Here is a 16,584-nt window from a genome sequence, read left to right on the forward strand (position 1 = left end):
ATTTCATGAAGACAAGAAACCGATTGGGAGTGCTTCTTGATTTTACAATCTAAAGACGGAATCCTCCACAGGCTTTTCTGGCTGAGAGCGATAACAAATAAATGAACTGTGGTCTATCTACAGTAAGTGATTATTAATTATGCTATTTGATTGTCAAATAAAATGTGCCATTGGGTATTATAAATCACAGGGCATTTACAGGAAAAGTGTCTGTTTCATAGAGCATGATTAATGTGGATTGTACACAATAAAAAAATATATATATTTAATTTTAAAAGAATATTCTCTCATATCATATGAAAAGAAAACCAAGTAGTGAGCTAATAACGGATTTATTATGCTGTCTAATTTCTCAGGGCAAGCCCTGTCCATGACCACTGCACTGTGTGAGGTTACCAGCCCTTCTCCATTGAAAAACGACAGCTGATCCCTCAATGGACATTTTATCCCCCCAACGGACAATTACCCTGCCCACACCCAATGAACATTTATATTTACCATTGTCATGTTGTAAACATGTATACATAATAATAATAATAATAATAATATTTTTTTATTGTTTCATTCACACCTGCACTGCTGGAGCTCGGAGCTTAAGAATTTCACTGTACACTGCAACTACATCTGTGCATGTGACAAAAAATAAAATAAAAAATCTAATATAAAACATCCACCTCATGCAGCAAGTGTCTATTGACCGACCTTCAAGCCCTTTCAACTGGGGTGAACATTCCTGCCTCTCCTATGACAGTCCGCCTCTGTCTGTCCCTTCATGGCATTTCTCACAGAATTACAATAAGTTCGAAATAGTTCAAAACTGGTGTTTCTTTCCATTCTGTCCCGCTGCCCCGGCCACGCAGTAGGGCACTATGCCCACAGTGGCCAGGGGCACAGTGGCACTCTTACAGAAGGACAGCAGGTAGAACAGAGCCCTGGTGTGGGCTGGTGGCCTGAATGAGTCCAGTAGGTGGAGCAGCAGCAGTGTGGCGCCCACACATGCCAGCCTGTAGGTGGCGCCACCGCCAACTCTCCGGGCCTCGGCGTAGAGGGGCGAGTGCAAGCCCAAGCCCAGGCCTAACAGAGTGCCGGTGTTGCGCAGGAGGCTGGCGAAGGGTGTAGTGTCTATGTGGACCCATTGGGGCCGCTGGCACCAGCGCTGGGCCTTGTCCAGGGTCCAGAGCAGGTCCACCCCCAGGCCCCTGAGGACCAGGTAAAGGCCCACAGCGAAGGAGAGCAGGGAGAGGGTGGTGTAGATGTAGCGCCTCAGGCTAGCCCTGTAGATCCACTGGATCCGGTCAAAGATCTCCGCCACTAGGATGCCTAGGAAAACGGACAGGCTTGTCAAAGAGAAGTTCTTTCCCAGCTTTCACTTGCATGTTCTCAATTGGGAAAACACCTAACAAAGGTGCCAGGGACCTACTACCATACCTCGTTCAAAGACACCTAAATAATTTTGTCTTGCCCATTCACCCTCTGAATGGCACACATACACAACAGGGTAGGGTTAGGGTTTGATTTAGAATTCGGTATAAGAGTTGGGGCTCTCCACTGACCTGTGACGACCCCAGCGACAACCTGGTGAGGGAAGTGGGCAGCAATGAAAACCCTGGAGAGGCAGACACACACCTGCACACACCAGAAGACAGCCCACAGGGTCCCGCGGACACACCTGACACACAAACACACACACACACACACACACACACACACACACACACACACACACACACACACACACGGGGAAAGACACACAGTCACCTAGAGTTGGATCATTCAATCTAGATAATTGTGTCTAGCGGATAAACTCTGATAAACAACATAAACAACAGAATTTGTCCTCTTACCAGTTCTTGATGTGACCCCCATGTTCCTTGAGGAGGATGGCGAGGAGTGATGAGATCATAGCGTAGTAAACCCCTGCAGCACTCATGGCATGACCCGACGGACTTCCTGTGAGAGGAGAACTGCTTTCAAGTACAGTTTTGCTTGAAAGAAAAATTGCGAACTGAATGGAATCCAACTGAATCAAACTGCACTCTATACTCCTCTGTAAACTGGTCATCTCTGTATACCTGTCGCAAGACCCACTGGTTGATGCTTATTTATAAAACCCTCTTAGGCCTCACTCCCCCCTATCTGAGATATCTACTGCAGCCCTCATCCTCAACATACAACACCCGTTCTGCCAGTCACGTTCTGTTAAAGTTCCCTAAAGCTCGTCTTTTCAGTTCGCTGCAGCTAGCGACTGGAACGAGCTGCAACAAAAACTCAAACTGGACAGTTTTATCTCAATCTTTTCATTCAAAGACTCAATCATGGACGCTCTTACTGAGAGTTGTGGCTGCTTTGCGTGATGTATTGTTGTCTCTACCTTCTTGCCAATGGGGTGCTGTTGTCTGTGCCCAATAATGTTTGTACCCTGTTTTGTGCTGCTACCATGTTGTGCTGCTGCCATGTTGTGTTGCTACCATGCTGTGTTGTCATGTGTTGCTTCCATGCTATGTTGTTGTCTTAGGTCTCTCTGTATGTAGTGTTGTGTTGTCTCTCTTGTCGTGATGTGTGTTTTGTCCTATATTTTTATTAAATTTATTTGTATTTTTAATCCCAGCCCCCCAGAAGGCCTTTTGCCTTTTGGTTGGCCGTCATTGTAAATAAGAATTTGTTCTTAACTGACTTGCCTAGTTAAATAAAGATTTTTAAAAAATTAAAAAATAATAATGGAATTTAATTAATTTGAGTTGAAAATACTGCACGGATTCTCCAGAAGGGAAAGTGGTTTTGCCACCAGCAGCAGACAAACAGACTCACCTGGACTAGTCTCACAGGTCATAGGGAACTGCTCAATTTGTGGCGCTGATGAGTTGGCATAGTAAGGAGTCTCTTGAACCCACCAATAGGGACGCTCGCCAAACAGGATCCTGTGTAGACATGAGAGAGTAATATATCATGTATCACATATTGAATCCTCCTCTGTCTGGCAACATACAAAATGGAGGGATCATCTGTTGGATCGTTCTCATAGCATTGTTAAAACATTCGGAACCTGCAGTATTTTCATCCTGGAAATATACATATTATATTGTTATTCTTTATCTTAGCATCTGAGCACTGTGATTAGTATTGGTAGTCACCTACCATTTGAAGATAAGGTTGAGCCAGTCTCCCACCACAGCCACCCAGACCAGCTTGATCCCCACTGATTCCCGCAGGTGGAAACACACAGGGAAGAAGACAAAGAAGGTGTTCCGCAGGTCAGCTGCCATGGAAACAAACAGGAACCAGCTCTGAGTGTCCCTGTAGTGAGTCTGGAGGTATCGTGTGGTGCTAACCCCATAGGCGTGGACGGTGTCCATGGCTGCTCTCTAGTTCACTGTATCTGACAGTCACACTAACGTTAAGTACAGTCTTCGACAACTGATCTATAGCTGCTGCCTTGTCTGATATCTTATGTCAGAAGAGCAGAGGTGTCTGCTGAGTTGCCCGCTGGCAGTACCATAGTTCTGTGTGTATTGTCCGATAAAGTCAAGAGGTAGTGGTGTGAGGTCTCTGTGCAGCCCTTGTAGTGTGTGCTACTTGTCTGTCCACCTGTCACCACTGCCATACCCTTTTATACCCTATGTACACACCTGGTCACTCCACCACGCCTGATCTTTGAACTGGAGAGAGTGAGGAGGGAAAAGAACTGGACAAACATTACATCATGACCGACTGCACTGCAGCCAGCTGGCCAGTGCATCACCATGGGGACTACCTGTGGCCTTGTATTGCTGGACACCCCCCCCCCCCCCCCCCCACACACACACACATGCACGCGCGAACACACACACCAGTGGTGGCTGGTGGGAGGAGCTATAGGAGGACGGGTTCATTGTAATGGCTGGAATGGAATCAATGGAAAGGTATCAAACACATCAAACATGTGGAAACCACATGCTTGACTCCGTTCCATTAATTCCATTCCAGCCATTATAATAAGCCAGTCCTGCTATTGTTCCTCCCACCAGCCTCCGCTGAAAGACATATGCATGCACACATACTCATCATCACCGTCACGTGTCATGCATGTGCAGGGGCTGCTCCTCCAGTTATCGCTCCCTGCCCTGTTGAGAGCTCAGAGTGAGTAGATGCCAGATGAAGTAAATGTGAAGTGTTCTTTTTCCCCTGCTGCCTGATTGCCCTCTTATGGGGATAGTGGAGTTGAACAATAACAAGAGTATGGGTTCAATATAAGCGCCAATGAATCGCTGACGGATTTCTCCTTTCAAGAGTTCAATATCTCTCAATGTCTCATTGATCCATCATTCTTATTTCATTCAATGACTGCTTTAAACTACATGTACTCTCCAAGGGTTCCAAAAGGGTTCTTTGGCTGTCCCCATAGGAGAACCCTTTTTGGTTCCACGTGGAACACTTTTGAGTTCCATGTAGAACCCTCTGTGGAAAGGGTCCTACTTGGAACCCAAAAGAGTTCTACCTGGAACCAAAACGATTCTACCTGGAACCAAAAAGGGTGCTCCTATGGGGACAGCCGAAGAACCCTTTTAGGTTCTAGATAGCTCCTTTTTTTCTAAGAGTGTATGGTTAACCATTTTAAGAAAGAGGACTTTTCCAGGACATACTACTTTGCATGTGTTGCTGAAGGCCAAAGGAGGAGGGGAAAAAAAGAGGGCAATATGGAAAAACCCACACTGAACAGGCATGCCGAGCTAGTGATGGAAAAGAGTGTAGCCTCGTTTAGTGAGGGTAGGCATGGAGGGAAGAGGAGGGGAGGATGAGAGGGTCTGTGTTTACTTCTAGCTGAGTGTTCCCAGTCACCACCCTCCAACCAGCACAAGTTTCCAAGGTGATATGTTATCTGGCCGTGGCCGGCTGACAGACATTAGGCCTGTTCCTTGCCTGCTGCTGCTGCTGTTGTTTGCTCCACAAACCATAATCTTCCCCAGGGAGCTAAAAATAACACTAGCATGGTCCCACTGTGCAGCCCACCACACGTACACACACATCCTACAATTCCCATTTCATGTCCGTCCCCCACCCCTCCAACTGCCCTAATGGAGCGGATGGCTTTTCCTTGAGAAACACGTTTAGGGAGGGGGGAGACAAGTGAACGTGTGTGTGGGGTGGGGTGGGGAGGGGAAACCAGGTGAGAGATGCATGATCTAAGTGTGTTTTGTTGAACTCTTCCCTGATGGTATAATAGGATTTATTTTTGCGATATTTATTCATGTAACATTTGTAAATCCATTTCAAAGCTATTGATATTTTCTAGCCAGCAAAGGGACTGCTACTGGTGTGAGATTGAAACTCAAGGAGGTCATTAACTGTGGTTGATCTCTGCTATGAAACATGTAACTGTGAATATGTTTACTCAGCCAAGAGCCTCTTGTTATTGTCTACACAAATACGTCTGTGATTAACAAGGCAATTGTCTTAATTGCGCCATGTTGATTACCAGAGTGCTATAACCAGGCTTAATAAACAGAATTAAAACAGAGGTTAAACCGGGCACTCCATCACCAATAATACCCTTGCCATAGACCACATCACCAACATCACTGCCCTGCACCCCAAGGTACCATCTGTCCCAGTGGACTGTGCTGATAAACTAGAGAAAAACACACAGTTGTCCAAATATTGAATGTTCAGCCAATGGTTGTCTGCTTTGTATTGAGATCAGTCCTCTGAGCTGTGGCTGTTTGGGACTGTGAGTTATGACCAAACCAGGTCTATCAGTTAATGATTACAGACATCCCCAACACATTCATCACAAGTGTGAGGATGCATGATGCATTAGAGAGGAAACCTGTGCAGGTCACCATGCGTTCATTACATTGTCTAGTGTTGCTGTTGTTCACCACGTTATAAAAGGAGGATAACAGTCTACAGGAGACTTTTAGCACCAGGGAATCACAAGGCTCAGACTTTTGCGGAAACAATACATTGATGTCAATGGGAGATTTTTGGATTCCTCCCCGAGTTTCTGGACTCTGTCAGCATCCTCTTTCATCAGTTGGAGAGGCTTACCTTTGAGGAAGTTCCAAAGGGTAGTCAAATACTGGGGTCTCACCATGCAGAGGCCTAGATTTCATTTAATTGATGGTTTATTTTAATAGGGTACACGCACATTGAAATATTGAATAAACAATCATCTGATGCGTTGCATCAGATATATTAGTGTATTAAAATAGCATCACTGTGTTTACACAATACAATTTAGCCATAAAGTTGAGGTCTTGTTTATAAAGTCATCTGGTCTGTTCAACATTTATGCATCTGTTATAGAAGTTGTTGTTGAAAGAGAAACAAGACTAATTAAGGACTACAGGATCAAAGGAAGTGTTGTACTATACTATCACGAACCTCAACTTGTAGGCAACTTTCCATCTATTGCCCTTGAGAATAGACAGAGGAAGTTATAGTATGTGACACCCATGTTGCTCTCGATGTCTCGCCAGGCAGTCTGCCAAGAGAATCCAAATGATAAACAGTCCTGTTATGACAGTAAGGTTCTTTATAGAAACTTCCAACATACTTTCCCAAGTCAGTTTAGACTCTTCACAGCATGCCCTGAACCAAGAGACCCTGACATTGAGTACTTTTTGCTAGATTTTCTTGTTGCCATAAAGAAAAACATTTCCCATGGTTGAAGTTACCTAATAGTTGTGCATGGGTCTTTCATTATGAAATGAAAATCAAGCTCAAGTGAACTCAGGGAAATAGCTAAAGATGTGTGGTTTTATCTGGCCAGCATTTGATCTAATGTTGTATAGAAATATGTTATCTTTCTATGTAGGTGTAACGGATGTGAAACAGCTAACTTAGTTAGCGGTGGTGCGCGCTAAATAGCGTTTCAATCAGTGACGTCACTTGCTCTGAGACCTTGAAGTAGTAGTTCCCCTTGCTCTGCAAGGGCCGCGGCTTTTGTGGAGCGATGGGTAACGATGCTTCGTGGGTGACTGTTGTTGATGTGTGCAGAGGGTCCCTGGTTCGCGCCCGGGTATGGGCGAGGGGACGGTCTAAAGTTATACTGTTACATAGGCTATAGGCTATCCTGTGTATATTCCTCTATTCAAGTCTTCTTACTGCTTAGTCTAAGTCTAGTAATCTTGGCGCAGACTTTTCAACTCCAAGGGAGTGACTCTCAGAATGAAGGTGCCTCTGGAGAGACTGACAACCAGTATTTGGTCTACCTCTGAGATCAGTGTGTGGGGGGTTCTTACCAGTAACTGGAGCAGTCTACTGGTCATGACTCATGACCGTTATATGGTTAGTGGAGCAGGAAGGTCACAGGGCGAGGATGTTGGGGTGACCAGCACCAGGCAGCTGAGAGTTTGAATCCAGTGGAAAATGTCCCTGACATTAACACAGATGCAGTTATCTCCTCTTTATTTAGGGGGAGGGGGGTGTGGTTGCTATGTCAGGAGTCAAGTTAGGAATTTGACAAATGAGTGTTTTTTTTATAATTTTTTTTTACAAATGTTTCTTGTTTTAACCAAGCTAGCCTGCAGACATGAATTAGAATGGACGACAAACCAAAGTGTCCTTAGTGTCTGACCGAAATCATGCGAACCCAGATGTGGTAATCTCCATAGGAACGTTTTCTCTGACACCACTAACTCCAGTGTTGGTTCAATGTATCCATTCCCCTCACATTCTAACACTTTAACATCTGGTCTGTAACTAAATGTCTACACAGTGTGAGTGGAATGTATTGAAAGTGGAAGGTTAAATTCAAACAGACGTTTTGCAACACAGGTGGGAGTAGACATGTGTGCGTGCATGCGTGTGTGTGATGAGCAGCCTACACAGGTCTAAGAGGCACTTAGCACCGGAGCAGAAATCCATCACTCCAAAATGTGGACAAAGTTCAGCGTAAGAGGCCTGTTACCTGTATGGACATTCCTTCAAATATTTACGATGGCCAGCGAGAGGAGGTCATTTTCAGGTCACCTTTTGTAAGGATTGGAGGCTGCGCCAAGATATGTTACAAAATCTGTGGGTTATCCAATGGGGGAAATTACAGACTCGCAATGGACTTAAAAAATGACCAAATCTTGTGCAACAAACCCCCCAGAAATGCATGTTTACAGGAAATTAATTGCAGTGCTGTTTAAATTTGTTACCCTATTGTACTGTGAAAAAAAAAGTTCATTCTTATCCAGGCTGTATCACAACCGGCCGTGATTGTCCCATAGGGTGGTGCACAGTTGGCCCAGCGTCGTCTGGGTTTGGCCGGTGTAGGCCGTCATTGTAAATAAGAATTTGTTCTTAACTAAAAAAATGTTTCCAATGTATTCAAATGCATTACAACAAGAACTTGTGCTCCCATGAAGTGAGGAGGGGTGGGGAGTTCATTCACCCACTTTGATCTGGTCTCTGCAGACACCATGGGGAGTAGAAAGACTGAAAAAACAGGAAACAGCTGAGGACCGGACCATTTTAAACAATTATTTTTATTGGGAGAGACAACTAGAGAGATTCATTCTTCTGTGTAAGGTAAAAACATAAACAAAACAATCAACGGAGAGTCCCAGCTTCCTCCTCATACAGAGAGTGGTCAGACGAAAGTGAATTGAAAAGCCTCAGTGCAGTGATAAAGTATTCAAATGAGCAGATATAAACCTATACTGTATTGAGTTGAATATATACAGTGAGTGTACCATTTAGCGGGTTAATGGGCAAGACAAAAGATGTAAGTGCTGTTGGACAGGGTATGATAGCAGGTGCCAGGCACACGGCAACGCCGCTGGGTTTTTCCACTCTTAAACAGTTTCCCGTGTGCATCAAGAATGGTCCACCACCCAAAGAACACCCAGCCAACTTGAAACAACTGTGGGAAGCATTGGAGTCAAAATGGGCCAGCATCCCTGTGGAACACTTTTGACAACTTGTAGAGTCCATGCCAAATTAGAAATCCAATGCTGTTTCTTAATTATTTCTAATGTTGTCTTGGGCAAGATTCACGTTTTTATAAGTGTTTTAGTGTTTAGCGCAGAGCACACTCAGGATTGGGACTGGGGACTTATTTTTTCACTCTTCAAACTTTATGGTCCCTTCAAACCCATTGTAGGTGAAGGGTTCAACGACTGGGCTGCATGCGTCTTCAGCCAAGCAGGCCATCTTGTTATTTTCACAGTTTCCCTCTGACCCTGGACTGATGTACACCCCGTCTGGAGAGTGAATAGACGGGTCCTCATCAAAGTAGTTATGTGGTCTCAGGATCACTCCGCCTCCATTTCCAACGGTAACTGTGTTGGGGATGTCCTCAGCATGAGGAATGTGGAGGAAGCCGGTGGTTACCCAGGCAACCAGGTCCTAGACGAAAAAGCACTAATTCGGTGACTACCAAACCTTCATTTATCAATGACCTGAAAATGTGCAAATCTCAAGAGAGGGGTAAAATATATGTAAGGACAACGGCCATAAGATAAAAAACATACCTGGTTTTCAATGCTTTCGTCATCCTCAATGTACTTGCTGAAGTCCACTGCTGGTGTCCACATGTTGTTCTGACTGTACAGGCTACTGCTGGTCTGCTCGGAGTCTTTGTGCTTAGTGATGGCCACTTTATACCTGTAATAAAATAACAAAAGTTGGTCAAACTGCTTTGCCTTTGGTCTACCTGTAACCTGTGTTTTAGGAAGTAGGACCTTCCTTAGGAGGAGAGGGGAGGGAGACTCACCTAGCCCAAGACATGGACTTCTCCTCTGGCTCCGTCTCTGGAAGGCTGTCACCGGTGAAGCTGACCACCTGGAGGCGGTAGGAGCGCTGGTGGCCCCAGCGGTTGGTGCGGTTGCTGGCGATGTGAAGGTAGCGTGGCGTCTTGGTGTCGTAGCGGAGAGCAGCCTCCTTCTCAGTCTTTAGCTGGGCCTCCACCAGCTGAGGAACCATGGCATAGCGCTCCGGCATCCAGGGTAAAGACACATTCATAAACTTCATGTCCTTGGTCTGGAATACATTCTCAACCCCTGTGGTACAGAAACCCAATTCCAAATTCGAATTATTGGATCTGTTATAATCCTATCATTGAAATGAAAGATAACTCACAGACACGTCCAGCACCAATGTAACTAACCAGGGTTAAAACCAGGTCTTCAGTGGCCACAAGAACATTTAAAACATTTAGAACTGTGCTTGACCTTTCATCGGTTCATACTCGGCCAAATGTATTGTTCACACTTACCCAACACGTCCAGGTCAACTTTGAAGTTGATGAAATGAGTGTGGATGTTCCCAATAGTATTTTCTGCCACCTGGTGTCCGTATTTGAGATTGCCGTCAACATTGAAAGATGACGATATGTATCCAGTGGCATGCACTTTGGCCTCAACAGAGCCGCTCTGATAAAAAATGAAGTCCCACAAGTAGTCATAGTTACCTATGGCCGTAATGGTCCTAAAAACTAAGGCACTGTTAACCATGCCACCATAACTATTGCTGAAAAAGTCAGAAAAGTGTCTTCTGAGAGGACGGCCTGTATTGTGCTCAAAAAGGCAAATTGAATTCCTGAATCTCTGAGGTGCACTGACGTCAATGTATCGGAAAGTGTCGATGTAGGTTGCCGCGTACGGACAATCCACGCCTCGAACGAGCTCGTGCGCAAAGCGACCTATTCCGATACTAGAGTCCAAAAACTTAGTCAGAATCATGCCGGGTGTGATGGAACCATAAACTGACATTGCCTCTTGAACACTAACCTCATAAGCTATCCTCTCCCCCTTGAAACGAACGTCAAAAACTCTCATACCGGTGAGGGAACTCAGACCAAACGCAAAACTCCATTCGAGATACATAACATGATTATTCTTGACACTGAAGCGTTTACCTTGCGCGTAAAACTGCTGAGGGCTTAAACCGGTGGGTTTACTTTTAAGTTTGAGTGATGCATAGTTCTGGACAGGTTTATACACAATTTTAGTCACTTTTCCATCATCATATTGTTTTAGAAGATCCTCCACACTGTCGAAGTACTGTCCGTTATAAAGTAATCTCTTCACACTCCAAAGAGATGCGTTGGTGCTTTCGTGGTTGATTAAAACTTCCAAACCTACAGGGTGGATGTACATCCCACTCAAATCACGAAAGAAAGATATCCATGTCTGTCTCTCTCCCGATTTGACACCCCGAGGCATGCCTTCGAAATAATTCAGGGTTTTCTCTTTACTGACATCAAAACTTTCTTTCACAATTTTACCAAGTTTTGTAAATACCTCTTCATTAATAAACTTGGAAATAAGTGCATATTCACCAATGGTGACCGTACGCGCATTGATGGGCAACTCTTCTTTATACCTCTCAACGGTGACATCGCGGTGGTAAATCGGGTTGGGGAGAGGTCCCACCACATATTCTTTAATGTGCCCAAGGGTGCCATAGAAAACCACCGCAGTCGCCTCTCTCACCGGCTTGGGCTTATTGTTATCTAGGTAGCCAAGCGCATCTGCTTTCCTTGGCAACAAAACATCAATTAAGAAGATAAAATTCCCTGAAGGCTTTGTAAGCGCATTGACAGAAATATCTAAGTCTTTCTGATTACTCATATAGTCGCGGACTTGGAGATATTCCTCGGCGGACAGGTCAGCAAACACCGCGCTGCGTTCATTGTGTTTTCCCTTGATAACATGATGCGGCTTCGAGGAGCATTTGGGCAGCCTACCTGAGTAAAGACATACAATGACAATATTCGCTATTACTGAGATCAGGCCAAAGAGTATCAATATCCATTTAACTAATGAAATCATTCTCAAAACCACCATCTAAACACCATGGGGTGTTCTGGATAGAGGAGGCGATTGCGAGGAGCATAAAATAAGATTAGGCGCGCAAGTGAATTTGGGATGAGCCACACCCGTCCGTCCCTCGTCCCACCCCCATGCAGCACCCTCAAGAAATGCAAAGTTCTCCCATACTTTGAATAAAGTTATGCAATTGTCGGGATTTAATCCAATAGTTTTTGGATAAAGGCCAACATTCCTCCTGCGTAAAGTGTATTTGACGCACATACTGTGGAAAGGGTTGCACGTTCCTGTCAAATAAATACTCGTTCAAGGGACTTGGTTATGTTGATATATTTATTTATTTATTATTTATTATTTATTTAAATATATTTTTATTTGTACATGTAAAATGTGGTTTGCAAGAGCAACTTCTTCTTGAAGTTGAAATACACTATAATGGTTATTTTAGTTTGGAAGCCTCTATAAACCAGGCATCACGCGCAGGCAAAACAATTGATGGTGTTGCTTTTGTTGATTTTCACTAGACTGGGACTCACTGCACTGTCGAAGTGAAAGAACGCCGCCTTGATTCGTCTGTTGTCGCCCGCGGTGTTTCCTGGACCCTGGTGGGAATAGTTTTCCGTTTCGGAACGCAGCCAACATTCTCTTCCCAACATTTGATGTAAGTGGAAAGCCACAAGTCTTGGCAGCCTTTCTGAAAGTCCTCAGTTTGAAGTAGGTTTATAGTGTATAGCGCTCCTCACTTTTCTTTCTGAGGCAAGCCGTAAAAGGAGCTCTCTTATTCTAACCAACAAACACAGCTATAACTCTTAGTTGCTACATCCATTTTTGGATATAGGCTATACATGAATGATATAGCCTATACCCATTGATTCATGAGGTAGTTCAACTGTCGTAGACTTACCCCATCAGAACCCAAAATATAAGCTTGTTTTACACCAATGTTTGTAAACAATGTAGGCCTAAATTTAAATGAACAATGTATACCCTCAAAACATGGCTAGCAGAGACAATTTTGTATTAGCAACTGATAATTATGAGCTTATAAAGCAGCACAGGGACTTCACCCTGTGCTGCTTTAACCATAGTAGGGGAGAAAAAGGGCAAACACCATCTTGAGAACTGAGTGTGTTACTTGTAAATTACTGTAAGTGTATACTCCAGGTTGCAATCCTTATTAAACAAACTAACCTCTGAACAAATACATTTCCTGTGGTCTCTTGTATGAACATAGGCCAGAAATCCCTTACAACTGTTTGCATCTGAGTGATTGAAGCAGGGTGAACAGGGCATGGCTGGGGTCCCTGATGATCATCTTGGACTTCCTGCGACACCTGGTGTTGTAGGTGTCCTGTTGGGCAGGCGGTGTGCACCCAATGGTGAATTTGACTGCACGTATCACCCTCTGAAGCGCCTTACGGTCCGTGGCGGTGGAGTTGCTGTAAGTGATGCAGCACAACAGTATGCTCTCGATGATGCACCTGTAGAACACTGTGGAGGGCCCTTCGGTACAGGCCGAATTTCTTCTTCATCCTGAGGTTGAAGAGTCACTGTCGTGCCTTCTTCACGTGTCCGTGTGGTTAGACCATTTCAGGTTCTCTGAGATGTGTACACCAAGGAATTTTAAGTTATTGACTGTCTCCACGGCGACCCCGTTGATGAGAATGGGGGCGTGTCCAGCCTGGTTCCTCCTGAAATCCACAATCAGCTCCTTTGTTTTTCTAACATTGAGGGAGAGGTTGTTTCCCTGGCACCACGCCGTCAGAGAGCCTTCCTCCTACCTGTAAACTGTCTTGTCGTTGTTGGTAATCAGGCCTACTACTGTCGTGTTGTCAGCAAACTTGATGATGAAGTTGGAACTGTGTGAGGCCACACAGTCGTGTGTATACAGGGAATACAGAAGGGGACTGAGGACGCACCCTTGTGGGGCCCCTGTGTTGAGAATCAGTGTTGACGAGGTAATGTTGCCTACCTTCACCACCTGGGGGTGTCCCGTCAGGAGGCCAAGAACCCAGTTGCATAAGGAGGAGTTCAGACCCTATGATATTGAAGAACAAGCTTTAGTCGATGAACAGCATCCTCACGTATGCATTCCTTTTGTCCAGGTGGCTAAGGGCAGTGTGCAGTGCAATGGCGATTGCGTCGTCTGTGGATCTGTCAGGGCGGTAGGCGAATTGGAGAGAGTCAGGGAGGGAGGTGATATGGTCTTTGACTAGCATCTTTAAGTACTTCATGATAACAGAAGTGAGTGCTACTGGTCGGTAGTCATTCAGTTCAGTTACTTTCCCTTTCTTGGGCACAGGGATGATAGTGGACATCTTGAAGGTATAGCGGCCTGACCGATATGACCTAGGCAGAGAAAATGTCAGAGAAGACAACAGCCAGCGGGTCTGCACATGCTCTGAGGGCAGGGCTAGCAATGCCGTCTGAGCCGGCAGCCTTGTGAGGGTTAACACATTTGAATGATTTACATATGTCCTGGGTGTGTAGCCCACGTTGTCATCGGGGGCTCTCCTCGGCAGCTTAGGGTCATTGTCCTCGAATCATGAGAAAAAGGTGTTTAGCTCGTCCGGTAGTGGGGCGTTGGTGACCGCGATATGGATGGCTTTCTATTTTTATGCTTCAATTAAGGAATCTAGGTTTAATTTCAGGATTAACTGGTATATTTGGATACATTTTATTCCCCATATTCTATTGATCCAATATAGCAACACAATTCATAATTACAAAAATATATATGTTTTGCTTAGGGCCCCCAAAATGCTAGGCTGCATGTGTGGTTATCGATGTGGGTATGGAGACCTGATTGATCACCCGTGGCTGACAGGTGTATAAAATCAAGCACAGAGCCATTCAATCTCCATAGACAAACACTGGCAGTAGAATGGCCTTGCTGAAGAGCTCAGTGACTTTCAATGTTCCACCATCATAGGATGCCACCTTTCCAACAAGTCAGTCAGTTTGTCAGATTTTTGCCCCAGTCAACTGTAAGTGCCGTTATTGTGAAGTGGAAACGTCTAGGAGCAACAAAAGCTCAGGTGCGAAGTGGTAGGCCACACAAGCTGACAGAACAGGACTGCCGAGTGCTGAAGTGCATAGCGCATAAACGTTTTGTCCTCGGTTGCAACGCTCACTACCGAGTTCCAAACTGGCTCTGGAAGCAACGTCAGCACAAGACCTGTTCGTCGGGAGCGTCATGAAATTAGTTTCCATGGTCGTGCAGCCACACCAAGATTATGATCACAATGCGCAATGCCAAGCATTGGCTGGAGTGGCGTAAAGCTTGCCACCATTGGACTCTGGAGCAGTGGAAACGCGTTCTCTGGAGTGATGAATCACGCTTTACCATCTGACAGTCTGACAGATGAATCCAGGTTTGACGGATGCCAGGAGAATGCTACGTGCCGAATGCATAGTGCCGACTAAAGTTTGGTGGAGGAGGAATAATATAACAATTACATTTACTTTCGATACATTTACTTTCGATTATATTTAAAACCAAATACTTTTAGACTTTCTCTCAAGTAATATTTTACTGGGTGACTTTCACTTTTCCTTGAGTAATTTTCTATTAAGGTACAGTATCTTTACTTTTACTCAAGTATGACAACTGGGTACTTTGCCACTGTCTTTAATGTACCCGAGGGTGCCATGGAAAACCTCCCTCCTCGGGTCTCTCACCGGCTTGGGTCCATTGTCATCCAGGTAGAGCAGCGTATCCACTTTATTTGGCAGCGAAAGATCGATTAAAGTAATCATCAAAAGGCATAGTTTGTGAGTAGTACGAAATGTTTATGTCTGGAATTGTGCCCATGTAGTCGCGTACTTGACGATATTCCTCAGCTGATAGGTCAGCAAAAACAACGCTGCGCTCCTTGTGTTCACCCGTTATAGGGTGGAGAGGTTGAGCAAGGAATTGTTGCCCTGCTGTCACATCTCTCCTATTAAGCCATATTAGAACAATGTTCCCCATTACTGAGGCAATGCCAAGGACTATCAATATCCATTTGACTAACGAATACATTCCTTGAGCGACCATTTTGCAGGGGAGGTCTGAAGAAAGCGGTAAAGGAACGGTTGCCAGTTATATATATTGTGAGAGGTGCATATCTTATCTGAGATGACCAGCCCACACCAACCATTCCCTTTAAGAGTTTATTAACAACATTCACATCACAGGGTTGCATTTACAGCTGGATGGGATCTTTTGGAACATTGTTCAGGTCAGGATCAGATGTAACCCCTGACAAGACTTACCTTTAAGAACCAACTGTATCATATATAAGAGTACAATAAACCTTAGCAGGCACTAATGCTACTCTAAACAACCACTGTTCTGTATACAGTAAAGTCATGTGCTGAAGACTCACCGTCTCTCTAAACTCTCACTATATACGAACATTTCATATCACACCCGTGACCAGGGTTGGGGAGTTTACTAAAAAAAACTGATTACAAAAAAGATAACCATACAGTTATTTTACCAGCAAAATTTTTTCGAACAGATTAGATACTTAAAAAAAGAGATGATTATTTAAAATCAAATTTTATTGGTAACATACGTGTTTAGCAGATATTGCGGGTGTAGCTGTGACTAAGATACCGTAGAATAGTATAGAGAACAGTTTACACATATGAGAGGAGTAAAAGTGGCCAGTGATTCCTAATCTATGTCTATAGGCAGCATCCTCTGATGTGCTGGAGATGGCTGTTTAACAGTCAGTGGTGTAGTATACAATACAGTATATACATATGAAATGGCTGATGCAATATGCAAACACAATTTAAAGTGACTAAGATACTATTGTGGAGTGCAGTTTATACATCAGAGATGAGTAATGCTAGA

The 16,584-nt window shown here is 44.5% G+C and overlaps 2 protein-coding genes across 2 annotated transcripts; both read right to left on the reverse strand.

Annotated features, from left to right (window-relative positions):
* Window positions 1-316: 316 nt before the first annotated feature.
* On the reverse strand, window positions 317-3,579 carry LOC139364815 (glucose-6-phosphatase catalytic subunit 1-like). The gene is made up of 5 exons (XM_071101939.1): window positions 3,136-3,579; window positions 2,809-2,918; window positions 1,845-1,950; window positions 1,554-1,669; window positions 317-1,320 (listed from the first exon to the last, which is right to left on the reverse strand). Exons 1-5 carry the CDS (start codon window positions 3,351-3,353, stop codon window positions 812-814), a joined length of 1,059 nt encoding a protein of 352 aa, XP_070958040.1. The 5' UTR covers window positions 3,354-3,579; the 3' UTR covers window positions 317-811.
* A 4,855-nt stretch (window positions 3,580-8,434) lies between these two features.
* LOC139364814 (amine oxidase [copper-containing] 3-like) lies at window positions 8,435-11,816 on the reverse strand. Its single transcript, XM_071101938.1, has 4 exons — window positions 10,184-11,816; window positions 9,683-9,968; window positions 9,441-9,573; window positions 8,435-9,315 (listed from the first exon to the last, which is right to left on the reverse strand). The coding sequence occupies exons 1-4, from the start codon at window positions 11,754-11,756 to the stop codon at window positions 9,031-9,033; spliced, it is 2,277 nt and encodes a 758-aa protein (XP_070958039.1). The 5' UTR covers window positions 11,757-11,816; the 3' UTR covers window positions 8,435-9,030.
* Between the last annotated feature and the right edge of the window lie 4,768 nt (window positions 11,817-16,584).

The sequence above is a fragment of the Oncorhynchus clarkii genome, chromosome 13 (genome assembly GCF_045791955.1).
Source record: "Oncorhynchus clarkii lewisi isolate Uvic-CL-2024 chromosome 13, UVic_Ocla_1.0, whole genome shotgun sequence".
Classification (NCBI taxonomy): domain Eukaryota; kingdom Metazoa; phylum Chordata; class Actinopteri; order Salmoniformes; family Salmonidae; genus Oncorhynchus; species Oncorhynchus clarkii.